The sequence below is a fragment of the Rhynchophorus ferrugineus genome, unplaced genomic scaffold (genome assembly GCF_030347505.1).
Source record: "Rhynchophorus ferrugineus isolate W39M unplaced genomic scaffold, kcgeb_rfMv2 rfM11, whole genome shotgun sequence".
In the NCBI taxonomy this organism is placed as follows: domain Eukaryota; kingdom Metazoa; phylum Arthropoda; class Insecta; order Coleoptera; family Curculionidae; genus Rhynchophorus; species Rhynchophorus ferrugineus.
In genome coordinates, this window is record NW_027472590.1 from 28,787,114 (window position 1) to 28,813,787 (window position 26,674).

General features: G+C 32.3%; 5 protein-coding genes and 1 long non-coding RNA gene across 13 annotated transcripts; 3 read left to right on the forward strand and 3 right to left on the reverse strand.

The window, feature by feature from the left end:
- Positions 1-4,231: 4,231 nt before the first annotated feature.
- LOC143205165 (mpv17-like protein) lies at positions 4,232-5,962 on the reverse strand. 7 transcript variants are annotated; one of them, XM_076418274.1, is made up of 6 exons: positions 5,863-5,962; positions 5,760-5,810; positions 4,865-5,032; positions 4,714-4,802; positions 4,547-4,659; positions 4,232-4,492 (listed from the first exon to the last, which is right to left on the reverse strand). In XM_076418274.1, the coding sequence occupies exons 3-6, from the start codon at positions 4,985-4,987 to the stop codon at positions 4,263-4,265; spliced, it is 555 nt and encodes a 184-aa protein (XP_076274389.1). In that variant the 5' UTR covers positions 4,988-5,032; positions 5,760-5,810; positions 5,863-5,962; the 3' UTR covers positions 4,232-4,262. The 7 variants fall into 7 exon arrangements, with proteins under 7 accessions (XP_076274389.1, XP_076274393.1, XP_076274387.1 ...); XM_076418278.1 differs by having other exon boundaries at positions 4,865-5,048; XM_076418272.1 differs by having other exon boundaries at positions 5,760-5,900.
- Positions 5,963-6,030: 68 nt separating this feature from the next.
- On the reverse strand, positions 6,031-21,220 carry LOC143205150 (E3 ubiquitin-protein ligase rfwd3.S). 2 transcript variants are annotated; one of them, XM_076418246.1, is made up of 9 exons: positions 21,074-21,220; positions 8,923-9,142; positions 8,585-8,859; positions 8,203-8,525; positions 7,957-8,134; positions 6,849-6,956; positions 6,634-6,779; positions 6,411-6,578; positions 6,031-6,357 (listed from the first exon to the last, which is right to left on the reverse strand). In XM_076418246.1, exons 1-9 carry the CDS (start codon positions 21,123-21,125, stop codon positions 6,232-6,234), a joined length of 1,596 nt encoding a protein of 531 aa, XP_076274361.1. In that variant the 5' UTR covers positions 21,126-21,220; the 3' UTR covers positions 6,031-6,231. The 2 variants fall into 2 exon arrangements, with proteins under 2 accessions (XP_076274361.1, XP_076274362.1); XM_076418247.1 differs by lacking the exon at positions 21,074-21,220 and adding an exon at positions 9,199-9,337.
- Positions 9,548-12,435, forward strand: LOC143205153 (uncharacterized). The gene is made up of 5 exons (XM_076418250.1): positions 9,548-9,686; positions 9,736-10,169; positions 10,227-10,347; positions 10,406-10,627; positions 12,109-12,435. The coding sequence occupies exons 1-5, from the start codon at positions 9,632-9,634 to the stop codon at positions 12,369-12,371; spliced, it is 1,095 nt and encodes a 364-aa protein (XP_076274365.1). The 5' UTR covers positions 9,548-9,631; the 3' UTR covers positions 12,372-12,435.
- LOC143205152 (polygalacturonase) lies at positions 13,965-18,985 on the forward strand. The gene is made up of 5 exons (XM_076418249.1): positions 13,965-14,110; positions 16,392-16,822; positions 18,153-18,273; positions 18,333-18,554; positions 18,699-18,985. Exons 1-5 carry the CDS (start codon positions 14,053-14,055, stop codon positions 18,959-18,961), a joined length of 1,095 nt encoding a protein of 364 aa, XP_076274364.1. The 5' UTR covers positions 13,965-14,052; the 3' UTR covers positions 18,962-18,985.
- Positions 19,119-20,128, reverse strand: LOC143205171 (uncharacterized). Its single transcript, XR_013007775.1, has 2 exons — positions 19,745-20,128; positions 19,119-19,687 (listed from the first exon to the last, which is right to left on the reverse strand). It is a non-coding gene; the product is annotated as an uncharacterized LOC143205171 (long non-coding RNA).
- A 337-nt stretch (positions 21,221-21,557) lies between the features above and the next one.
- On the forward strand, positions 21,558-23,988 carry Ppt1 (Palmitoyl-protein thioesterase 1). Its single transcript, XM_076418259.1, has 7 exons — positions 21,558-21,921; positions 22,097-22,220; positions 22,277-22,390; positions 22,445-22,603; positions 22,660-22,798; positions 23,598-23,735; positions 23,794-23,988. Exons 1-7 carry the CDS (start codon positions 21,822-21,824, stop codon positions 23,917-23,919), a joined length of 900 nt encoding a protein of 299 aa, XP_076274374.1. The 5' UTR covers positions 21,558-21,821; the 3' UTR covers positions 23,920-23,988.
- Positions 23,989-26,674: the final 2,686 nt, after the last annotated feature.

Sequence of the window (26,674 nt, forward strand, 5' to 3'; positions counted from 1 at the left end):
ATTACAGCTCAGAATCATTGAAATTTCTGGCGATGAGAGAGAAATGGTTTGCTCCATGAAATTCGCTAAAAGTCGGGGTCAAAACATCAACCATTACACAGTTTTCGATCTTGTTTATAAGACTGAATATCAAACGAATATCGATATTTGGGTTCCACATGGCATAATAGTGAAAATTTGAATAGACTGATTCACTCTAAAATACAACGAAATTATTTACCAATACCATTATTTAATTATTACTTTGTTAATAAGTTGTTTCCAACTAATCTACAATTTGTCTTTATGATAACTTAAATCTAGGTCTATAACTAGGAGGATCTATCGGCTCTATCTCGGTCTCTGGTGAAATAATGTTTATGCACGTCACTGCTGTATTTTTTATTCACTACTCAACACTACACAAGATCAGATGGTTTGATTCGTTTGAGTCTATGTCCTGTTCTGATGGTATCCAAAAGCTGTAATACTTTAATATTCTCATAAGAATGGAGTCGCTCCTCATGCCCCCTTGCAATTCTCTTGATTTCTTGACTGACTGTGGGTATCTGAAGGTCTCGATGTAGATAATCAGTCCTATAGTATTTGGGTGCGCCCACAATACCTCTCAGGACTTTGTTCTGAAAAATGTGTATTTTATTTATGTTATCCTTTACAGAACATCCCCATAATTGAACTCCGTATGTCCATATAGGTTTCAGTATTTGCTTATATAATAGCAATTTATTATGAACTGATATTTGTGTTTTTCTTCCATTTATCCAGTACATTTTTCTATATTTCAGTTGCAGTTCTTTTCTTTTCTTCTTTGTATGTACCTTCCAGCTTATTTTGCATCAAGATTCACTCCGAGATATTTATCGTTGTTGCTATATGGAATGATAGTGTTATTTAATGTTATTGGTGCTTGTACGGTCTGATTGTAGGTGAATTGTACATGCACAGATTTACTTTCATTAATTCTTATTTTCCAAGCTTGTGTCCAGTTATTTATATTGTCGCTTGCCTGTTGTAATTTTCGTGAGGCTTCTTCACTATTGTCTCCGACAGCTATAATCGCAGTATCATCAGCAAATTTAGCCATCGTAATATTCTCCATTTGTGGTATATCACAAGTGTAGAGTCGATAAAACATTGGTCCCAGTACACTTCCTTGGGGTATACCTGCTTTAGCTTCTTTTATTGTGGAGTAAGCTTCTTCTTGTTTGACTCTAAACATTCTGGTTGTAATGTACGACTTTAATAGTTCGATGTGCTGTTTTGATAACATTTTCTGTAGTTTATGGACAAGGCCTTCATGCCAAACCTTATCGAAGGCTTGTGCTACATCTAAGAATATAGCTGAGCATACTTGTATACTTTTGTAGGCTTTTTCAATAACATCTGTAATTCTGTGGACCTTGTCAATTGTTGAATGCTAGTTAATAAACCTAAATTGGTGTGTTGGTCTTAGGGTTTTTCTCTCTATGATCGGTTTTATTATTTTCAACAGGAGTTTTTCAAAAACTTTTGATATTACTGGCAGCTGTAATATACGTCTATAGACTTTTATTTCGTTTGGTGACTTCCCAGGTTTTGGAATCATTACAATTTCCGCCATCGTCCAGATACCTGGGACATGTTTTAATCTAAATGCTGTATTGATCAAGTTCGTGACTTTTATAATTCCCTTTCTTGGTAGTTGTTGCAGTAATTCTCCTGTTATTATGTCGTAGCCTGGCGATTTCCTGGAATTACAGTTTTAATAATTTTGGTTAGCTTTTTCGGCGTAACTAATTCAGTCATCGAATTTTCAGCTTCTATGTCCGACAAATTATACTCAATATTAGTTTCGTTTGGTTTGAAAGTTTTTTGTAGATATTCAGCAAATGTTTCTGCTTTTTGGTGATTGTCACGTGCCCAATTCCCACATAGGTCTCTTAGAGGTGGACTGTGTAGACATGAGCGCTTTAGATATTTTGTCGCTTTCTAGAGTGAGTAATCAGATTCTTTATCATCTGTTAAATTTCTCAGATAGTCATTTATGGTTTTGTTTTTAATTTCCAGTATTTCCCTTTTCAGCCTTTGGGTTATTTACCAATATGAAATAAGGAAGCTGTTGCCTCTATTACAAATGTCAGACTGTAACAGCGAAGGATTGGTAATGTTAGAGACAAATTTTAATCTCAATTATAACAGTTTTCTTCCTAATTAATTTCTTTCCCTCTTTCACACACACCATCTTAGAGAAATATAGCAAGCGTCTCATGAATTACTGATTCCAAATATTTGAACTCCTGTATTTATCCTGCCTTTTGAAGGTTTCGATTACTCTTTGTTTCTGTTTAACTAAATCTGACTGTATGGTATTTCTTTTGGTCTATTTGCCTATACATCTGATATTCCCTCGAAAGTCGCGAAAGCTCATTGAAAAACGCCATATATTCTGAAGTGTTTTGATAAATTCACATAAACGGAAAAATATGAAAAAAATCACCAATGTATTATAAAATTAATTTATTAGATATATCTATACAGTTGATATTAAACATATCTTCCTTACTTTCTTTGCATTAGATGCTGACTTACTTCCTGATAAATTTGTCTAACATTTTCAGTGTAGCAACACTAAAATATATACATTAAGTCAGAAAATACTTAACATATGGCAAATTTCTTATTTTTATATTAACGTATTCTGACCTATTGGTGAATGCGCGACTTATGTATATTGTTTCCAGATATGCAGACACTTTGTGAAACAAAACAAAATTACGATAATGCAAAAAATAATCTTCCATCAAAACATTCATAATTGTTAAATTGTCATAAGCTACAGAAAATGTTACCAAAACAACACACCGAACTATTAAAATCGTATATTACAACCAGAATGTTTGGAGTCAAACCAGAAGAAGCTTACTCTATAATAAAAGAAGCTAAAGCAGGTATACCACAAGGAAGTGTACTTGGGCCAATGCTTTATCCACTCTACACTTGTGATATACCACAAATGCAGAATATTACGATGGCTACATTTACTGATGATACTGCGATTATAGCTGTCGGGGACAATAGTGAAGAAGCCTCACGTAAATTACAACAGGAAAGTGACAATATAAATAATTGGACACAAGCTTGGAAAATAAAAATTAACGAAAGTAAATCTGTGCATGTGCAGTTCACCTACAATCAGACCGTACAAGCAGCAATAACATTAAATAATACTATCATTCCATGTAGCAACAACGCTAAATATCTTGGAACGAATCTTTATGCAAAACTTCGCTGGAAGGAACATATAAAGAAGAAAAGAAAAGAACCGGAATTGAAATATAGGAAAATGTACTGGCTAATTGGATAGATAATGGACATACGGAGTTCAATTATGGGGATGTTCTGCAAAAGGTAACACAAACAAAATACAAATTTTTCAGAACAAAGCCCTGGAGAGTATTTGGGCGCACCCAAATACTATAGGACTGATTACCTACATCGAGACCTTCAGATACCCATAGTCAGCCAAGAAAACAAGAGAATTGCAGGGGGGCATGAGGAAAGACTCCATTCTCATACCACCAGAACAGGACTCAAAAAAATCAAACCATCTGATCCTGTGTAGTGAACATTATTTCACAAAGACCGAGATAGAGCCGATGGGTCCTCCTAGTTATATACCTAGATTTAAGTTATCGTAAAGACAAATTATAGGTTAGTCGGAAACGACTAATAACAATATAATAATTAAATAATAATATAAAAATTAAACTGGTTAAATAGTAAACTGAAGTAAAACATTGAAAAGATAATAAACAAGTAGATTTAAGTTAGTGTGTTAGACCTATATGTATTATAACAAATATAAGTAATAATATTAACCTTACTTTCATCATGATATAGTCACAAAGTAATCCAAGTGGAAACAGATCTCTAACGAGAGCATTTGGTTTGGGACAATGCCCTGAGGGGTAATGTCTCATCATAAATAATAGGTTATGGAAATTTATTATCAATGTTTGTAAGACCATATCGTGTAAAAAAATGAAGCCAAGGCATCGCAGATTTCTAATCCCGAGCATTTAGATGATGACGCTTCTTTACAAGCAAAAGCAAAAAATAAGACCGACAATTTTCACCATAGATGAATAAAAACAAACTATTGGGATCAATAAAACTTAATAAACTCAATTTTTTAAATCATAATATTGTATAAATGTTACTCCCTATATGATTGGTAGTAATAAAAATATAGTCAATTTCAATAAAAATTTATTATTAAAAAGCTAAATTTCTCCTTTGTCCTCATTAATATTTTGGCGTTTGAACCAACAAAGAATATTAATCCAGGCAAATGAGCAGGTGCCTATATAGGTCACCCTGTATACGCTAGGAACCAATGAAAAATTAACGGCTTGTACTGGTAACCAGAACAAACAGTTTGCAAGGAAAGTATGTCCAAATTTGCTCTTACACTCAGCCAAAAGGTCATCTTTCCTCTCCAATATACTCATAGCTGAAACAAAATAAAATTAGGTCATTTCATGTTATGTTAAGACAAACCACCTACAGACGTAAAAAATCACCAACAATTGTGGAGTGAATAAAAATTGATCTATCAGCATTTTTTTCGAGACGATCTTTACCGTCGTGCCGACTAATTTTTTATCCAAAAATCTATACCTAAAACCAATTTAGTTATATTTACCGTCCTTATCTTATAGGTCACACCCTTACCATATTGCTAATATTGGTCCGCCTATTCCTGTACCATAAATACCATATCTAGTTATTGTTTCAATATCTAAAGATTTTTTTGGGGAATCCTTAAAAATAACATATTTGATTTCGGATTAAGATAATATTCAAAAATAACGATAAAAATTACCAAAAGATTATTGATTGATTGTTGGGAAGTTTCAGCTGCTACACATAATGTCCCATAAACAATAGAGTTACCGAGAGTCGGGTATTTTTCTAAAAAAGCCCGAAATATCCTTAATTTACTCATAGTTTTTTGTTAAATGCTTTTGTTGTACTATCGTTCTTACTCGATCTAAAAATATATTTGGCTAAAACAATTTCATATCATAGTAGGCAATTACAATAATTATATAATAATAAGATTACATTTTTTTATTATTTTTAATGCGTCATTTTCTTATATTTTTAACTAAATGCTTTAAATATTGTCCTAAAATATTTCCCTCAAATACTTTGATTATTAAATAAAACAAAGTCTCTTTTTCATAAAAAACTTACTCTCTTACTTTTTACCGACATAAAATACATTTATTATGAATTGTAACGTTTTATTGCTAGTATTCCTTATAATTCACCAAATACTTTACTAAATAATTCACGTTTATGATTCATGTTTTAAAAAATAATTTTCCATAAAATTAAAAACTTTAAATAGAATCAAAACGTCAACAATCTGTCTTAATATCTGTGTACCTTTGATAATTTTACTCTATGAATTGAATACCTTACCCTACGGTATATTAACTACTCTCTATGTTAAATATTTTTCTTTATTTACAAAACAAAAGATGATGTTATCATTACTATGTTTTAGTAGGAAAAAAAACACAACCGACTTAATTGGATAAATACTACTATTTCTTTCTAACACGTAGATATCTCTCGTTAGCCTTGAAACTTGTGACATTCATGATTTAAATTCAAACTACACGTGTTTTATCGAAAGGGAAAAGTGATATAATAACTAATAACGTGCGTTTGGAGATGTGATATCATTTTAATTTTTCCGAAGTACTTACTGATATTATTCGTTGTATTATCGGGCGGTTGGCGTCGAAATTCATACTAAACTGAAAAAATATTGTCATGGCGCAGTTATTTAACACCATAAATACACTTAACCTTCTTGCGATTTACATAATAGACCCCAGACACTGTATACATTGATTATGTATTGTATTGAAAATTGGCTGATCTTATTTGAAGTGGTTATTTTCGCAGGATCCGTGAACGTGTGTCAAGTGAAAGAAACTGCTTGTTATTTTTAGGAGTCGATAAAAAATCAAACAATTTTATTTTCCACTGTATTTATTATATTATAAAGAAATTTATAGTAAGTTACACAGTAACAAGTTTCGATAAAATTCACAGTCCTATCAGCTAAAAAAAATAATAAAAATAGATATAATAAAAGTATTCGTAGGAATTGTAACAGTCAACAGTACAACAGATCCGATTTATCACAAGGGGAATGTAACTAATCATATTTCCTCACGTCTGATTGAATTTGAAAAATTCCAATTTCTTCTCGTTCAGATACGCTAGAAATTTACCACTAGGGCTGTTGAAACCTTTAATATCGAAGACGGAGTTGTCGTGAGTCGGACATGATCCGATCTACAAAATTATCGTTGAATGACCTGTTGATTATTGCGATATATGTATCGTACCTCTTCTCCAGTGTTCATACTGTAGAGTAGTATGCTTCGTTTAGTTTCGTGATGACCAGCGACTATGTTGTTTGGAATGAAGCAGGATGTTTTCGCTAAAAACTTCACGGTTGATCCACCTTTGAATGTATGTACAACGTTACTGGTAACAGTTTCTGGATCATTTTTCTGAATAATAAAATTGAATATCAACAAATAAAATCAGGTATTATTTAATACGCACCCTTTCCAAATAGCAAACAGTATGTCTCGCATATGGTGTTTGACTATTCGGTCTTGAACTAACCAGAAGCTGTCTGCTCCCTCGATCGTAGTTAAGGGATAAGAAGGGACCGTCTAATGGTAACAAATATCTGTTATAATTACCTCCTACATAACAGAACAAGAAAAATTGTGTATAAACACTGCAACAAATGATTATCGAATGCTGTGTATTACCTGGGTGATTCTCAATAGCCCATACTGAGTTTAGTTTAGCGACAAGAAGTAGATCCAGACCGTTATCATTTTTGATCCCAGTTAATGATACTATGGGACTAAAATCACCTAGAAATTACCGATTATTCATCAAAATATGATCACCATTTCATTTAAATGGGGGTCTATCACTCTGATATTCGATTTAAATGACAGGTTCAGACGGGATATAGTTACAAAGCCAGTTCGTGTTCAGAGATCGGCATAGAAAGGGTCAGCGTCGGAGTTTAGGGATTAAAAAGTATTTCGTTGCAAGTTGGTGAATCAATATACTCAAATTATTATTGCAACCTTTCGGACAAAATATTTGCCTTCACACTTGTGAAAAACATCTCTACAATAAGTAAAGTATGAATCTTTCAACATACAGCTTATTCGCCAGATTTAACTACGTCAGAAAATTGTTTCGTGAAAAACGATTTTCATCAATTGAAGGTATTCTGATGCCTCTTTGAGCGGAAATATAAAATATTGTAAAAATACGCTTCCATAGCTGTCTTTCTTTTATTTTTTTTTATTAACGCATAATAATAGTTGAAAATCGGAGGAAGCTAAGTCTAAAGAATACGGAATAAATATTGTAAATTGCATCTTTTCTCACGAACTTTTATAATCAAATGGTACCAAAAGCTATAACGATAATAGGAAAACGACTTCAACATATATATTCAGTTCAGATCAGGTAACAATAAGCAGAAAAGCGAAAACCGAAGATGGCAGGCGTTGTCATAATAATATAGATCTTTCTAAGAACTCAACGAAGATGAAATCCCGGATAATACACCTCGGTAGATACCACGTGAGAAAATATATTCTACACTATATTCCCCAAATGTAAATACAATTTATACAATTTGGCAACATCGCGAACTAAAATTAATATTTTGATGGTTGAACCATATTTATTCATTTATTACTGAAAGATCAAAATGTCGTTATATCTCGACCACTACTAGAATCAATAAACAAAATTTTTTCTAAATACGAACGAATTTTCTATCACTTAAACGATCCGATGAACAATGGAGAAACGACGAACAAAAACTTATTAAACGTTCATAACACTTACCTTCAAAATTAAATGTGTTTTTTGGAGAATGCAAATTTCTAATATCATAGATGCACACTGATCCATTCTGACTTCCAATAAATAGTTCATCATCATCTCTGGGATTCCAGCCACATGCCCATGGCACTGAGTCTAATGATACTGTTAAAATAGTCATTGTGCTTTGCGTATCTGTAACCTGAAGCACAATTTTAAAATAAAATTTTAAGAATATTTTCGATTAAATAATAAAATAAAATATCTTACCCTAAATTTTTTGTCAGTTGATACAGTTAATACTTTATTGTCTGATGGATGAAGAGACATATCTTTAATAGAATTCTTATGTAATGGTATAAATTTTATAGGTTTATAATTTGTTAAAGATAATTTTTTCAGACCAAATCCGCCAAACAGGTCAGTAGGTGACCGACTGCTAATTAATATTAAATCATTTTTTATAGAAACATCAAAACTCCTACAATCCCTACATCCTCCTTTAGTGCATACTTCAACATTCTTTTCCAAATATAATCTTACTCGACTTAATGGACTTTGTAGAATAAGACGACTCTCTGCAGATCTACTCCCTAAAAGTTTATAGCATAATTGCATTGTTTAAAATAAATTTGATTTAATTTATGCTCACCAAAAGTGAGATCCTGTATTTTCTTCTTTAAATGATCAATTTCTTGTTGTAACACACGCTCTCTGCTAATATATTTTGCTACACTTTGCAAAGCTGTGTTTTTTTGCATTACAGCTTCCTCTAATTGTTGTCTCATATTTTCTAATTCAATATTATCTACAGCTACAAGTTTTTTTGCATAAATCAATCTTAAGTCTGACCTTTTTACTGGCTTTTTACATGTAGGACATGATTTTTTGGTTTGAGAATCCAGCCATCTTAACAAGCACTGATGTCTAAAAACAATGAATTAGGTACTCCATAATTAGTTTGTTACATAAAGATTTCTTTGTTACTACCCAAAAAGATGTCCACACTTCAAACAGCATATACGATGAGCGCCACTATTTGTCCAAGCGTCGAGGCAAATTGGACAAATGGTACCATCATCATCATCGTAAACAGGTGATGCAGAGCCTTTGTTGTCTTTCTCACTACGGTCATCCGAACTGTATTCGTTTTCGGACTCCTGTGTACCAGGGCCATTGGTGTTATTTTGTATTTCTACGTCCATATCATCTATAATAATCCCAATTTACTGGTTTTGTCACTGCGATCAATTACTCTAAGCATACCTGCCATGGTACGTAAAAATCAATGAATGTCAGAGAATTATAATATAAAAACAATACCGTTTTTATATTGAAAATAGAAAAACATAACCTATACTCATACGAGAGGGAAATACTACAAAACAAACTGATTTCGGTTAAGTCAATTTTGACTGCTGCCCTCTTGTAGTTGGTAATTAAAATTTACGATTACTTTTTAAAAAATACTCTAGAAAACTTTCTTCCATTAAAAAATTCAATTTGAATCTCATTATAAATAAATACTTAAATAAATAACTTAAACAAACTTCTGATAAACAATAAATAGCAAAACACTCGAAAAACGATAGATTATTCGAGTTTTATTAGATTACAATAATTAAATATTAGATATGCTAAATTGTTATCTAAAAAAATTATTTAACGAAATATTAGTTTATTTTCTTTATCATTAAGAATGAAGTTTACCTTTGTCTTCCTGGTCGCTGTAATATCATTTTCCCTTGCTGATGGTAAATAGCAACATTATTATTAGTATGTAATTTTTAATACTTTTTACAGATTGTAGGGTAACAAGATTTGATGAAATTGAAAATGCGGTGGAAAATTGCAAAGCTATTGTTATTGAAAACTTGTTTGTACCTGGTGGAAAAACTTTAGAATTATTATTGAAGGAAGGAAGTAAATTGACGTTCAAAGGAAGGACGACGTTTGGTTTCACGGAATGGGATGGTCCTCTCGTTATGATTAATGGCACCAACGTTTTTATTGAAGGTGAAGATGGATCTATACTGGACGGTCAAGGACAGTTGTATTGGGACGGACAGGGTGGATGGAGTGGTACCGTGAAGCCTACGTTTTTTACAATACAATTACATAATTCGGTTATGAGAAATATCTATGTGTTGAACACACCCATGGGCTGTGCGTTGATTACCGATTCCACCAATGTCCAGTTCAGTGACTGGGTCATAGATGACTTAAGCGGTGATCAGGTTTGATGATTAAATGAAATGATTTTACGATGAAAACCAATTTGATATTTAAATCAGGATAAGGCGCCTGGAAAATATGGACATAACACTGATGGTTTTGATATATTTAATTCAACTGGAATTACTGTTAGAAACGCATCTATTTATAACCAGGACGATTGTGTAGCTGTAAGGAGTGGTATGGTCATATCTTGGAGTACTTTATAGTCGCTAGCTATTATCATTTATTTATACAGGTTCCAACATTATCATCGATAACTTTTACTGCCATGGAGGTCATGGTTTGAGTGTCTCGGTCGGTTTTAGTGATGATTCCGTCGAACTTAACACGTTATCCAACGTAACAATCAGCAACTCTGTACTAGAGGAAGGGCAGAATGCTATTCACGTCAAAACTCACGTTGATTCCGGAAATGGTTCAATTTCAAACGTCACATACGAAAATATTACGTTTAAAGGTAACGTTATTGTTATTTAATAGTTATCTTTTATATTTCGTAATTTTTTCCAATTTCGTAACCTAATGGTAAAGGTAAATAAAGGTATATAATAGTAGGTAACAGGATAAAACTTAAAATAAGGTAGACTGTTTTAGAAGGAAAAATCTAATGAATAAAAGACTGATGTTTTCAAAATTGTCATATCTATGACATAAAGTTTTGTCAATAATGACGTTCATAAATTTGACAATGCGGATAGATGAAAGTTGCGATATATCATCAAGGAGATTGTATTTTATTTATTCAAAGGTGTATTTTATATGGCGTAAGGAATGAGATTATGTTAGCTTGAATAGAGGAGAGACTCCTCGATGGAAATGAGTATAAAATAGAAGCACGAGTAATGAAATATATTAAGGTACTACTAATTATGATCTAATAGCTTCTGATATAATTTAATGTGGGTTATGCAAATCAGCGATGCCTATGAGTGAAAATCTGAACTATAAACGCAAACAACTTGAAGAGAAACCTAACCTAACGGTTAGATTTGATAGTTTTGACATTTACGTAGAGAAAAATGACAATTTTCGATTTAGTAATATTGGGTTTTCAAGTGTATTTCAATAAAACAGCCAATGCACGTCGTCAAAATTTATAATGCAACGTTGCCGCAGAAAATTTAAGTTTTAATTTATCTTGCCACCGACAATAAAATACTAATGTAAATAAAATAATGAATGAAAAATAACGTTCTAGAATATAATTTATTTTAACATTATAGTACATCTAATGAATAATTATTGAAGGACTTAAACTACAATTAATTAACTAGCCACAATAAATTGTAGGTAAGAGTTGTTTTTATTAAGTTGTTAATTACATTAACATATCACAACGGTGTCGACCTAATACAATACTATAATAATACAAGTAACAAATCGAATTTTATAGACAGATTTGCTTACATGTTCGGACTCATCAGACTTCATTCTGTCTCTTTATAACTAGAGTATTGCTAATTAGTAAAATGAGAATGAAAAATGCTCCGAGTTTAAAAGTGATTTTACGTTTTTATAAACTGAATTTGGTTATACGTTCGATGGTGCTGATGACATGCATTTGCTGTTTTATTGAAAGTACTAAGTAGAGATGTTAATGATGGAATGCTCATAATTGTATATTCGACAACCTTTACTTTTGTTGTTTGATCTGAAGAAATCCGTCGCCAAAGTTTAGATTTTGATACTTTTTGACACTTGATACTATAATAACGACTAATTTGAAATAGTAACGTTTTTTTGACACCTGAAGAATTAGCTCTAAATTATCTTGCATGAACAAGTGCATCAACTACAATTAAATATTTATGAAGAATATCCCAAAATATAAAAGGTAGCCCTACTACTAATAACATAAATATTCTTCCATAAAGTAATCTGTATATAAAGAAGGCTTTAATAATTCGTAAGCTGCTATTACTGTTGTATTTTTTCTAGGCCTTACCAGTACTGGTATCAACATACAACAGAACTATAGGAACCTACCTCCTAATTCTACTCAACCAAAGGTACCTAAAAATAACATCCCTATTAGAAATTTACAATTAATCAACGTTACTGGGAGTGTGTTATCATCAGCAGTACCGATTTACATCGTCTGCGCCGAGGAGGGATGTTACGACTGGATGTTCACAGATGTTTCGGTCACCGGCAAGAAATCAAACGACTGTAATTTTACCCCATCCGATTTTAATTGTTAGTAATTAAAGTATTAACCAAAACATGTACTTAAAATTAAATAAATATCACTGGCAAATTAAAACACACCATATCCATAATCATTTCTCCATCATACCTCAAATATATTATAATAGGAGCTTACGTGCTGTCGATGTGATATGACAATCCTAAGTGTCAATGCAAATGACATAACCTAACTCTTAAAATTCGATGATTTTGACATTTCTCTATATAAAATAACAGCTTTCCATTTAGTATTATTGAGTTGTTGGGCGTAAACGAACGCTAACCATAGACTTTTGTTGTTTGACTAGCGATGAAAAGTAGCAAAATTGTTTTGCCATGTTGCCAATTCGTGTAAATTATAGGCATATTTCAGGAACTTAATATATTTTCTTGGATTTAAAAATTAATACAAGATAACCCTTTGCTAACCCTCCTGCTAATATTCAAGTTCAAATTTAAAAAAAGTTCAAAAAGTTAATTGCTACTAATGTCATTTATTATAATATATTAAAAGTAATACCAAGAGCTTTTCATAAAAATATTTAATTTCAAACTAATTTTTAGTAAATGAAAAAAATAAAAAACAATATGTGTGATAATAAATATAGTTTATTTATCAATTTATAAATTTTGGCATTTATTTGTTATAGATAAAAAAACAGAAAATAAAACATATATGATTTCATTCATAAAAAATAATGGGTTAGTATAGGATAAATCTCCATATCAACAACAAAGCGAAATATTCATGGTCATAAAGTCTTACTGCGCTTAAAGTGGTATCAGTAAAGTGTAGTATATTACGAACTGCTAAAACCGAATGAAACTATTACTGCAGATGTCTACCGATATCAGTTGAACAAATTGAACGACATATTGATGCAAAAAAGATCACAAATAACGTAACAGATGTAAAATAATTTCCCTGCATGACAATGCTCGGCTATATGTTACAAGAGTTGTTAATGAGAAGTTCTGCCGCATCCAGCATAATCACTAGACATAGGGCCTTCGGATTACAGCTTGTTTAAATCGGTGTAGAATGGCTTGACTGCTACACGGCTCTGAACTGTTGAAGAGTTGCGTTAACGGATAAACGATTGAGAAAAAAGTGACCAGAATATATGCAAGCACTTAATAGTACATAATATCTACTTGAAAAATAGAGAGCTTTTTTAAATAAATAAATAAATAATGGGTTATCAAAAAAAAACGTAATATACTTTAATCACTTTGGGCGATTAATTAAAATGTATTTACCTCAGAACCTATATTGACGTCAATCCTCAAGTAGCATGTGAATTGGTTTCATTCAAGGATGATCTATCGCCCATAAATTCGGGAGTCGCCTGATGTAATTCTGTCTTATAAAAATTAAATCGTTTCAATTGTCTTTCAATATTAAAAATGGATCATTGAAATGACCTTGAAATAATAGATTTTTTAATACACAATGAATGTTTTTTAATTATCTATTATTGAATTGATTACGTATGTCATTTGTTACAATCGCCTGTTTGTTTTATATTTTGTAGTATTTACTATTTTTTCCTGTTTTCGTGCCAATTATTGAGTATTAGATAATATCCATGGCATTAAATACTCAAAGATAATAATAAATGATATAAAAACTGTGTTATGTATGTTTCATTTTATTACCAAAACCGTGTTATAGTGGAATTATATTTTTAAAGAATGAAATTTATTATTTTCTGGTTTATCTATGCCGTATTGACTTTGTCTTCGGCTGAAGGTAAGAAATATTTCTTAGTTTTGTCAATCGTCATTTATTCTGCTATTCATTAAATTCTGTTTGGTAATAGTATACCGTTTAAAAGTGTGGAAAGACCCTATTTTTAGTTCACATAAAACAAATACCGCAATAAATATTTAAATAAACATATTGGTTTTGGAGATTATTATTTTTAGGACTGTGCTTATAACAATAGTCGAAAAAATTACTAGTTTCGTATTAATTGTCCTTTACTTTGAAAAAAAAAATACCGGCAAACATGTTTTATGGCCACAATGTTTGTTTGGTATAGCTGTTGTTGATTTCTTAGAATTGGCGGTATTATTAATAGTTTTTGTACTGAAAATCCTAAAATCTTATATATTGCTTTACAATTTCAGAAACTATTAGTTTAGAGCTTAGGGTACTTTGTAACCTTCATATAATAGTTACAACGGTTTATACGCGCATAAAAGGCCAAAAAGGAAATAGATTTCTCTTGCACAGCAGAGTATTATCTGTACCTTATGCCAGAAAGGGTATTTTACGCGCCAATTTGTAGAAGAGGTCAAGAGGAATTTCAATGTTGAGAAAACAAGTTACAAGGCACGAAGAGATACGGATGTCTCAAAATTACAACAAGACAAAAATATAAATTTGTTGTAATGTTATCAGAACAAAATTAACGTTTAAATGCGCCTTTAAATGAAACAAAAAGAAAGCAGCATATTGTTCAGAAGGTTCAATTATTAACATAATAATAGGCCCGATCATATGTATAAAATCTGAAAATCTGATTAAAGTAGCCTATCTGAAAATACTCCAATACTTGAGTGCATCTAATTGGCCGAAGTTTCTCTTTTCAACATGACAATGGCCTGAAATATTCGTCAAAATTATGTCAGGAGTTCCTACAGAAAAAACGAAACGAAAACATTTTTTCAAGAGTCTAATTCTGGAGGAACATAAAACGTGCACAAGGATTTAAATTTTCAACGTTGCCAGTTATTACACATAATACGTACTTGAAGAATATAACCTCATATTTCCATTGAAACTCAAGTTAAAATTTTTCAGTACATCAAAAATCTATTATAAAGAACCTTTATCTTTCATTTTAAAATAAGTTTGAAAGGAAGAAATGAGAAAACAAGACATTATGTAATTATTTGTCAATTTATAAATATTACAATAACAAACCAAAGTGACGGTTCTTGTAAATTATTCGTGTATTTGAAGAGTATAATATAGATTCTCGAATTCACAAATTATTATTTTAAGTTTATATATTATGTATAAATTAACAAAATACTTAACAAACAACACAAAAAAAACAAAATAAGTCCTTTACCAGCACCATAATTAAACTCAAAATAGTCACTGTAATTCGTTGGATTCTATCTCTCGATAGCTTGTACATTGCAACGTCGCAAAATCAGATGGAAACTACCGAAGTTTACCGAATGCCGGCTATGATTCTCCAAAAATAGCCACTACTGCTCAGTAAAGTTATGGGAATATTTACAAAGTGAGTGGAAGATACTGGAATCCAAATACTTAAACTTAAGTTAATAAAAAGAATAAGACATTTTTACGAAACCAAAATTTAACTAAAAATGACTTTTTTATTTAACTAACGTTAACTTTAAATAGTTTGAGTGTAATAAATCATAGCATTGTCGTTTTATCTGTTATTGTTTCCAAATTTTTCAACGGTAGTGAAATATAATGTTATTCTTTAAGGGAATATTCTTGTCTAGAAATTAAAAAAATCGATTTGCTTTTCGTATTCTCAAAGATTAACGCTTTGGGAATGTGCCTTTACGAGGATTTTTCAAAATTTAAATTATGTTTGGAGATATATAGTCTATTCAAAGTTTTTTGTACTTACGTCATCAAGATGTTTAATGTATTGCCTGCCGCAATTTGTAAATTCGTTTTAGAATCACACAATATTTTCCTCTTCATTTTATTCCAGTTAAAAAGAGACACAATGCTGTCTGATTAGTTCGAACACGTAAACAAATGACCCTGTCAAAGTCGTCCGGTTGTCAGACGTATGCAAAATTCTTGAACTCTAACTCTAACTTATAAACTATTGTGACTGTATAATTAACTGTAGTTTTTAGATATACTATAATGTTAAAATAAATTACATTTAAATATTGAAAACATTTCTTAAAGGCATATTCTTAAGGGTTAAGCTTCGAAAGTATTAAAAAAAATTATTTTCTGAAATTTCTGGACTAGAATACTAAGGGGGTATTATCAAATTTGATGCTAACATTTTCCTTTCCATTAGATTGTGTGGTCAACGAATTCAGCCGAGTCCAAGAAGCATTAGACAAGTGCGACGATATCGTTTTCGATAACTTATCCGTGCCAGGAGGAGAAACTTTAAAGTTATTACCCAGGGATGGTACCACCATCAGATTCGAGGGTAGAACAGTGTTCGGTTACGCTGAATGGTCTGGACCTCTAGTTGCAATCAACGGCACGAACATTACCATTGAGGGAGGCGAGGGTTCCATTCTGGATGGCCAGGGACAGCTGTACTGGGACGGACAAGGAGAATGGGGAACGCTGAAGCCTAAATTCTTCATCATTCAACTACACGATTCGATCTTTAAGAACATATACGTTTTGAATTCCCCGGTTCACTGCGTCTTGCTAACGGACTCAACCGGGGTAACGTTCAGCAACTGGACCATCGATAATTCCAGTGGAGATGAAGTAAGCTTTCATAAACTTGAATTTCAAGGTTAGAGAAAAGGTAATTTCGGCCTTCCTTGTAAATAGCCATATGAACCAAGTCAAATTGCTCATTTGAATTGTAACAGTCCGTAATATTCTACATATAAGAAATATAGCTTTAGAAATAGATTCCAGGTCACATTTTGCTGAGAAGTCGTTGAAATCATTAAACATATACCAACATATTTTATCTTGAGACATCTAGCATAAAACAGTTTGATATCATTTAGCTAATGCAGGTTATCAAAAGAATATTCTAATATACTGATTGATGATTTCTACTGCCATGGAGGGCATGGACTAAGCATTTCTGTTGGTTTTAGTAACGATACTTGTTTCTATACGAACCACACGAAACCAAATCAAGTCGTTTTTGATGAAAGATTGTGATCGAATCCCGGAAAAGCTTCACATTTGGTTGCAAAGCTAATGATAATTCTAAGTGTTTGATGCTATTTAAAAGGTGTTGTTCACCATTAATCTGGAAAAACCATTGACTGCACACTTTATGGTCAACAGCTAATGGTAATGAAACAAGCAATAAAAAAACGGTTCAGTAACAAGACATTAACTGAGAAATATTGGCTCTTAACGAGCTGGTTTCAAAAGGGTATCGTGAAAATTGCTTCATTTACTTTTTACCAAAAACATCTCATCATGGTTTTACCAAGAAAGTGGCAAAATATAATCTATACAAACAACACACATCTTAATTAATTTTTTACGTTCAAAGAAATAAATTAGCTTTGAAAAACATGAAAAAAAAACAGAAATTACATTTGCCCTAACCCGCTATATGACATAACTATTCTACTGCACGTATTAGATATATTTTCGATAAATTATATCAAAGGTAGTCACCTTTTTTGGCAACATAGCTCGCAAACAATAAAAAACAACCAAAAACGCCAAACCTGATATGATCACCGCTATATTATTCCCATTCAAATTACATTAGTCTATATTACACACTGTGTTTAACCACTATTGATGATGCTGTTAAAACAATGATGAACAATCAGTTTTCTGTAATATTTTCAGTAAATCTGAATATCAAAGACGTGGAAACGTTTTCTAGCTGCACATTTATCAATCGTTCCGTTTTGTGTTTGTCTTCCAATGTGTTGGAATGTATGGGCATTATATGTTATTATTTTTAAACGATAAAAGTTGGAACAAGATAGAATATAATTATATGTTACCGGCAGAGCTGTGTTTGTTCAAATCAAACAGGATTTTCAGCATATATAATCGCTAATATAAAAGGCAGACAGTTAATTTCTTATAATCATCAATGTTATCATTACAGGCTAAGGCTCCAGATAACTTTGGTCATAATACTGATGGTTTCGATGTTTTTAACTCCACTGACATCATCTTAGAACATGCCTCCGTATTCAACCAAGATGACTGTGTAGCTGTACGAAGCGGTATATATTCAAAAATTATAATTAACATACAATACTGATTAAAGACATTATTATTACAGGTTCTAATATACTGATTGATGATTTCTACTGCCATGGAGGGCATGGACTAAGCATTTCTGTTGGTTTTAGTAACGATTCCTTTGCATTGAATACATTGTTTAATGTTACATTTAGTAACTCTCATCTAGAAGGTGGTGAAAATGGAATACATATTAAAACACATATTGATTCCAGTAAAGGTTTAATGCAAAATATCACTTATAGGAATGTTACTTTTAATGGTAAGTAATGTTATAGGGAATTTTGTTTTATCTTGTGTGCTCGCATTCACCATTATGCCATATAATCACCTTCACCACACTACTGTTTCACTTAAAATAAAACTTTTATCACTATCGTTCTAACTATGACATTTTTAACATTAGGACCATCCAAATATGGCATAAATGTTCAACAGAACTACAAGAATATGCCAGCAAATTCAAGTTTCCCGGCAGAACCAGACAACAACATTCCTATTAGAAATCTTCAACTTATCGATGTAGGTGGTAATGTTAAAGAGTCAGCTATTCCCATTTACATCCTCTGTGCTAAGGAAGGGTGCTTTGACTGGAGCTTTCGTAGCGTATATGTTAATGGCAAACAATCAAATGATTGCAATTATAGTCCTGTTGATTTTACTTGTTAATAAATACTGATCAGGTTAATACAACACGAGCTTCATTTCTTATAAAATTATCCAATTATTTAGTATAGTAGTGCATTCGATTAAGATTTCCTTAACATTGATAGCAGAGTTTCCAACTTTTAGATAAGATAATATATCTAACAATGAAATACAAAAATTCCAAAACGATAATTTATTTTAATAGCTTTTAAATGACAAAACATAACATTTAATATAGTAGAATAATTAGGTAGTCAAAACTATAAAATTTAATATCATTAACGTCAGTCATATTTACTTACATTTATTCCAGACTTGTTTACCAAAATGATAAAGCACTGTTAATTATACTATGCTAAAATATATCTACATAATATTAAAGCAAACATTGATAAAGTCTTCAAAAAGATCACATTTTTATCCTGAGAATTTTATGGATTCACTGAGACCAACAGGTGGTTAAACAGTAAAGAAGAGAGAACAACACAACCTCAATATCTCAAATTTCCACAAAAAAATCGTTGTAAATCGTTAATGTCGGGCCCGTTGACCCTCTGAACTGTCCTATAAGGAAACTGATGATGGCGATTCCTGTGCTCTTCGCCGTCAATTTCCGTCACTTGAATATAACAAATCGGTTTCTCTCCGATTTCACTCGGTTCCCTAGTGAACAATCGAATAAAATGACGCTTTCCTTTAAATTCTTTGGGCGTTTGTACTCTGGTAGGAGCTTCAATCGACAGCTTCCTGATGAAACAGATGTATATGTTTATAAAAACCTTTTTATCTCTTAAGTATACATACCAATTAAAAATTGACAAGAAACTTTCGCATATAGATTGACAAACCCATAAGAATTGAAGCACTATAAGATCAAAAATACTGATTTGATTCTTCATAATTTCTAAGGCACTGTTCACATTTTACACGACAATTTTGATTTGTATCGAATTTATATCTGAACACAAAACATTGAAAAACAACGGCAAGTTATTCACAACGATGACGAGTTGTTTCTGAGTAATCCTAACGTATAGTATCGTTATCACTCGACATTAAACGCGATAGTACCAATTTGAAATTAGAAACACTACTACTGGGGAGAAATAATGGATACTGAAGTTGACACGATTGTTTGCATACCAATAGTGAACGTATATTTTTTCAGCTACTAAACAAGGAATAATTGTTTTAAGCAGCTTATTAAATTATGACGTCGACGAGGTGTGGGTCATTCTCCAGAAAATAATTGAATTTATTTTTGGATGAATATATCTATTTATAGAACGTTTGACAGATATGTCAAGAAAATGCTAACTGATATACGGATGATTAATATAAATATTTCCAATTATAGTATCGTAAAATATGTAATATAATGCCTCAAATTAAGATCATAACAAATTATTACGAGGAAAAAATACTTTAGCTATCATTAGTTAATTAGTTTCTAAAAGATAAAATAATTTACAAGATAAGATAGAACAAGCAAGGTATTTCAAAATATGATAATTTATTATGTATAAGTATTGAATGACATTAATGAGAATTTTAGGCCCAATTTTTAGGTTGATTTAGTAAAAATTCAATCACGGTTTCTGGACAGGGTAAATTTATATGTCTGGGTTTTTCTTTTGTAACATATATTTTTCTCCCAATAAAATCTATGTATTTTACATATTCGAACTCTGTACGATATTGTCTGCAACAGTATCAATAACCCATATAATTCTTGGACATTCTTATACAATATATATACATAATATGTTTTTTAATGATAACAATATTATATTGTCAACAGTGTTTATTTTAGTGTTAGTTTCAGAAATTTTGTTAATATTTTCATCGAGATTATATTATAACTTTTATTTATATTTTTTATTAGTTTTTTTTAATGGAATTTGTACTAATATACGAACATATACTTATTGGGTTTAATATGTATACAAAAACTTTGTCGTCTCGGCTTTTATTTTCTCTATTATTAGTTATTTCTTTTATGAATTTCATCAAATTTCTACAATCACATAACAAATGAATGAGTAAGCAGCAACATAATCATAAAATTAGTAAACAGTAAACTGATGTACATTATCAAAATGAACATAAAGAACGTCATGTTGTTGGACTTACCGGTTATTAAACTTAGAAGGCATACAAGCTGAGTAAGACATATTACTAACATGACTGGTTGTTCCTTGTCGGAGTTTATGATATCGTCTATCGATAATCATAATGTACATTCACGCCCTACGACTAAGAATTCGAACCTACGACTATCGCAATAGTAGTGTCCTGTCACCTTGACCACTGCGGCTACTAAACTGGAAGAAATTACGCCATAAAGAGTATACATAATTATAAATTTGCATAAGTATATTATCCTTAATACTTTGTTACTTAAGATTAACACAAGAATAACATTTTATTATAGAATATCCCAATTGACCTTGGATTAGAAGTACGCTTGCACCCAACATTTTTCTCTGCTAGGAGATTTTTAGATCTCTGTTTTGCCTAATAACTAATTGCATTTTAAGAAGGATGATCTGCGTCAGAGTTATTTTCAAACTGCTTCAATAATAAAACATTTTTTCAACAGATGGGCTTGTTTATCAACATCAGTCCGTCTGGCATCGAGCGTGATTCATCTAATTCCCACTAATCGGTACCGGTCAATATATTTGTTTACATCTTCGGTTGATACATCCAGCGATTTCTTTCCGATATCAGAATAATTTGGATTGTCATTATGCTATAGTCAGACACCGATAAATATGTTAAGTACCATAACGAGTGCTGGCTATCGCAAGATTATTTAATTGGATTTTGCGGTTCGTTTTATTAATACACGACAGAACAGTCTTTGACGCCGTGTGCCATGGGTTCTTGTGCCATCGTCGTATTGATATTCGCGGTTTTACTGCAAAACGCTTGGTGCGACGTTTCCCCTACACCTATTGTTATGTGGCACGGAATGGGTGAGCTAATATTCAATATATTTGGATAATACGGGTCATTTGGCCTTGAAAATAGCGTTATACAATCGATACTTTTGCACGTAATTAAAGAAGTGCAATTCAGCTGTATTGCTAGTTGCATACATACTCCATAAAATATGCTTTACATTATAATTAATTTCAGTTTTTATTTAAGGAGATTCTTGCTGCTTTCCATTCAGCTTGGGCGCCATCAAGGATAAACTAATCGATTCTATACCTGGGCTCTATGTTCACTCTCTACAGATTGGCGATAACATTATTGAGGACGTGGAAAATGGGTTCGATTGTTATCCGGTCAGGTTTTCGTTGTGGTAATTTTGCGTTTCTGTCGTAGTTATTTGATGCACCCAGATAAACAGATCAAGTTGGCGTGCGAGCTCATTCAGAATGATACTCAGTTGGCGAACGGATACAATGCCATTGGTTTCTCGCAGGGTGGACAGTTTTTGTATGAATGATTACCTGATTTGAACAATTATCAATTGAATTTCGATTATTTTAGACGGGGTCTGGTGCAAAGATGCCCAAATCCACCGATGAAGAATCTAATATCCGTCGGTGGTCAACACCAAGGCGTTTATGGTTTGCCGAATTGTGCCACTGTTGCCGCTACCGTCTGCGATTACATAAGGAAGCTTCTGAATTATGCCGCATATGAGGAGTAAGTTACGAAATCCTTTTGTCGTAAACGATTTATGTGAACTATGTTTGATTTAGGTGGGTTCAGAATGGTTTGGTACAGGCCACCTACTGGCACGACCCTCTTAACCCTGAGGAATACAGAAACGGTAGTACGTTTTTGGCGGATATCAACAACGAAAGAGAAATCAGCCAAGATTACGTTAAAAATCTCCAGGTATAACTTTGATTTTTGCTCTTTTGTTGGGAATTTGTATATATGTAAAAATTGTTATAGTATTTTATCGGCAGTTTGACAACGTCGATGTTGTATGATCTTTACGGCTAAATGCAATACCTTTTTCATAAACAATTTTAAAGAAAAAAAAAAACAATTCGAAATTATACATCAATACTGGCGTACATATTCAGTCCAAATTAACAAAAGTTTATTCACTAAAATCACAATATATAACTTTTCAATTTAATGCCAGATTGTCTTGGGATTTTGACGCTTGAAGGTTAGGATTACTATTAGTTCTTTCAATAAAATAGCCAATTTTGGTCATCAAAATTTATAATACAACGTTGCCGCATCAAATTTTAATTTTCGTTTATTTTGACTCTGTTAACAAAATGTTAATGTAAATAAAATAATGAAACAAAAATAATGTTATAAAATATAATTTATTTTAACATTATAGTACATGTAATACATATTTGTTGGACTTAAACTACAGTTAATTAAAAAGTCACACTAGTTTGTAGGTTAGAGTTGTTTTATTATATTTACATTGACATATGACAACGTTGTCGACCAGTACCAACACAAATCGAATTTTATATACATGTTCGGACGCATCAGACTTTATGTTTTTATAAACTGAATATGTTCGATGGTGTTGACGTGCATTGGCTGTTTCATTAGAAGTACTATAACTTAGGTATAAAATATTCAGAGGTGGCGTTGCCTATATGTCAAGGTCGGGACTTTAGTGAATTATCATGTTATTACAAGTAGATATTTTTTGTTTTAGTCTCTGGAGCACTTTGTTTTAATCAAGTTCGATGACGACACAGTCGTTCAACCGGTGGAAACCGAATGGTTCGGATTTTACAAGCCGGGACAGAGCGTAGAAACTCAATCCTTGGAAGAGTCGGATTTGTACAAGAATGTAAATTATAACATAACGAGTAATCAAGTAGTTGTCTGAGTTCTTGTATCTGTTTCAGGATCTTCTAGGATTGAAAGGCATGAATGAATCCGGGAAATTGAAATTCTTGTCTACTCCCGGCAATCATCTCAAGTTCCAATGGGACTGGTTCGCTGAAAATGTGTTAGAACCATATTTGAAATAAAGTTACATATATATATGGCTTGTTTGTTAAAAATAATAGGTAATTAAAAATAAAGTAATTTAGACTGTTGGATTTGTTTTTGTTACTCTCCATTAATGTTTGGCGTTAACAATCATGTGTATAATTTTTTTTATATGAGTGTTTTCTGAACTTCAAATGCGGAAATTTTGGCTCATTTTTCATTATTTTGAAACACCGTTTAGTCTGCGTTTTTTTTTGGTGTTTACCAAATGATGGAAGAAATATTGTTCGAAGCAAATTTTGTTTCGAACATTCTCGACCTTTTTTATTTTTGAGGCATTTATGTTTAGTAAAAAGGTTTCAATGATAATATGAAGTGATCCAGGCGGGGTTGCCGGTTCTTGTTATTTGTGGGATTTGCCGCCTTCATTGCCAGAGTCATTTAATTTTTTATTTTATTGATTTTACTTTGTTTTGTGCTACCCGATATGAGTTTCATGAAATGTTGTGTTTGTAGAGAATTCCAGTTTTCTCTTTATTATTACATTCTATTCTATTTATTCCATTTATTATCTTTTATTTTATTTAGGAGTCTATTTTTTACCAACTAGAGTTTATCTGAACTGGACCTACTGTTTAACGTGGGTTTCGAACCACGGTCCTCGGCTTTAAGCCTACCGACTGGCGCGTGACCAACTTACCTAATCTACCACATTCATTATATTTTAACAGGTCAATTGATAAGTCCCCGGTTTACCATAGTAAAACACAATTTTTGCCAATATTAGTTTTTTTTATTCAACGTAATTCCCTTCAAGAGTCATACACTGATTATAGTAACCCTCCAACTTTTCGATACCATTTTGGTCATCACCTCTTCATTCGACGAAAATTTCTTCCCAGCGAGTATTTTCTGAGATCTGAGAACAGGAATTAGTCTGAGCGCCATATCTGGAGAATACTGTGGATGAGGAAGCAATTCGAAATCCAATTTATGGATTTTTGACACGGTGCATTTTTTGTTCCTCAATGTTCCAATAACGCTATGTAATAGTCGCCATGTGCATCCCAAAATATAGACGTCGTAATCTTGCCAGCCGACTGCTGCGTTTTCCCACGCTTTGGAGCGGGTTCATCGTATGCAGTCGGATGACTGTCGATTGGACTTCGGAGTAAAATGATGAAGGCATGTTTCATCCATTGTCACATATCGACGCAAAAACTCGGTTTTATTACGCTTGATCATCTTCAAATACTGTTCCGAATCATTGTGAACCATGAATCAAAAACTCGTCGTTGTTTTTGGTCAAAAGTGAGCTCGCGCACCACCCACATTGGACAGAGCTCTCTCATACCCAAATACTCGTGAATGATATGATATGCACGTTCAGTATATCTTTAGAGTGTCACACATCGGCTCAAACAAGAGACTATATGAGCACTCAAAACATCCAATTGATGGGTCATCCGCCGCACAGCCCTGATTTGGCACTCAATGACTTCTTTTTGTTCTCATACGTGAAGAATAAATTGCGTGGTCAACGATTTCCATCGCCCGAACAAGCTATTGAAGCGTTCAAAAATCATGTTTTGAAGTTACCGCATTCGGAATGGAATAAATGCTTTGAAAATTGGTTTAAGTTTAAAAAAATTAGTTTAAAATTGGTTAAATGAATCGATCATAGTGGCGAGTACTTTGAAAAACAATAAAAATATATTCGCAGCTTAACTATTTGTTTTTTTCCTAATCCCGAAATATAAATAGTGACCCTTGTGCTAGGTTTGCTTGTGAATTGAAGATAATTTGTTCAATTTATTTTATATTCTTCGAATATGGTTATAATTTTTAACAACTGACAACGTTGCAAATTCAAATCCTTGTTTGCTCCCGAGGATTCTCCAGAATTAGACTCTTGTCTGCCTTTGACTGAAACAGTAATTCCTATATTCAGTCGCTAGTTTTTTTTTACTATCGACTAGTTCGACTCTTTTGCGACTATCGACTGTTTCGACTATTGTCAGTCCATAGTTTCCACCGCTAGTTATTATTAAGATCTTTCTTTTACTGCTTTATGAGAACTCATGTATGTAGCATGATCCATATAAGTCCATGATTTTCTAATGATGGATTTGATTTCCTTTCACAATTCGGCAATTTTTTGGAATAGTCCAGCCAGGTGTCGAGATGATCTCAGCTCCCGAAATCTTTTGATCTTTTGATCTGACTCTACGCGGAATCTACAATTGTTATTTGGATAGAAATAATCGAACATCAAATGTCTTCTCTCGATACAGGAGTGAAAATAACGTTATGCTGAAAATGCTCCACAGTCACCCCTACCCCTTCGCGCCGCCCAATAGCAGGCTCCCACCGCCACCGCAACCGGTGCCGGTTAATAAAAAAGGGGGGAGAATAAAATAATTTCGCAGGCACAAAAAGCCGACTCGCTAGGCTTGTTTTTCCATCTACCTCCATTAGTTATATTATACGTTGCGCCGCCTTCTTCAAAGATGGAGGCCCCAAACAAGGAATTTGTGTAATGCCATTCGCAGATGCGGATTTAGGCCTTTTTCCTCGCCGTTCGTGTTAATTCTCTAAAGGAAATACGTTCTCGACAATGAATGAATGAAGTATAAATCAAATTTCACTTTTCATAGACAATTTATTCAATTAATATTAAAAAAACATTAGTTTTGTATAAACCAGTATAAACATTAGTTTTATTTAATTATACCAGCGCCGTCACCAATTTGTTTCAATAGTTAAAATTATTTTCTTATTCTAAAATAGTTT

Excerpts from the sequence above, each read along its gene's own strand:
- LOC143205165 (XM_076418274.1), bottom strand. The coding sequence starts at position 4,987 with ATGAGTAAATTAAGGATATTTCGGGCTTTTTTAGAAAAATACCCGACT. Across the intron at positions 4,803-4,864 it reads AATCAATCAATAATCTTTTG|GATTCCCCAAAAAAATCTTT; the intron begins GTAATTTTTATC and ends GTTATTTTTAAG. Across the intron at positions 4,493-4,546 it reads GTTGGTGATTTTTTACGTCT|CTATGAGTATATTGGAGAGG; the intron begins GTAGGTGGTTTG and ends ATTTTGTTTCAG.
- LOC143205153 (XM_076418250.1), top strand. The coding sequence starts at position 9,632 with ATGAAGTTTACCTTTGTCTTCCTGGTCGCTGTAATATCATTTTCCCTT. Across the intron at positions 9,687-9,735 it reads ATCATTTTCCCTTGCTGATG|ATTGTAGGGTAACAAGATTT; the intron begins GTAAATAGCAAC and ends TACTTTTTACAG. Across the intron at positions 10,628-12,108 it reads CGAAAATATTACGTTTAAAG|GCCTTACCAGTACTGGTATC; the intron begins GTAACGTTATTG and ends TATTTTTTCTAG.
- LOC143205152 (XM_076418249.1), top strand. The coding sequence starts at position 14,053 with ATGAAATTTATTATTTTCTGGTTTATCTATGCCGTATTGACTTTGTCT. Across the intron at positions 14,111-16,391 it reads GACTTTGTCTTCGGCTGAAG|ATTGTGTGGTCAACGAATTC; the intron begins GTAAGAAATATT and ends CCTTTCCATTAG. Across the intron at positions 16,823-18,152 it reads ATAATTCCAGTGGAGATGAA|GCTAAGGCTCCAGATAACTT; the intron begins GTAAGCTTTCAT and ends TTATCATTACAG.
- LOC143205150 (XM_076418246.1), bottom strand. The coding sequence starts at position 21,125 with ATGTTAGTAATATGTCTTACTCAGCTTGTATGCCTTCTAAGTTTAATA. Across the intron at positions 8,526-8,584 it reads AATACAGGATCTCACTTTTG|GGAGTAGATCTGCAGAGAGT; the intron begins GTGAGCATAAAT and ends ATAAACTTTTAG. Across the intron at positions 6,358-6,410 it reads GTATGAACACTGGAGAAGAG|ATCGGATCATGTCCGACTCA; the intron begins GTACGATACATA and ends ATAATTTTGTAG.
- Ppt1 (XM_076418259.1), top strand. The coding sequence starts at position 21,822 with ATGGGTTCTTGTGCCATCGTCGTATTGATATTCGCGGTTTTACTGCAA. Across the intron at positions 22,391-22,444 it reads TCGCAGGGTGGACAGTTTTT|ACGGGGTCTGGTGCAAAGAT; the intron begins GTATGAATGATT and ends CGATTATTTTAG. Across the intron at positions 23,736-23,793 it reads AGTCGGATTTGTACAAGAAT|GATCTTCTAGGATTGAAAGG; the intron begins GTAAATTATAAC and ends TATCTGTTTCAG.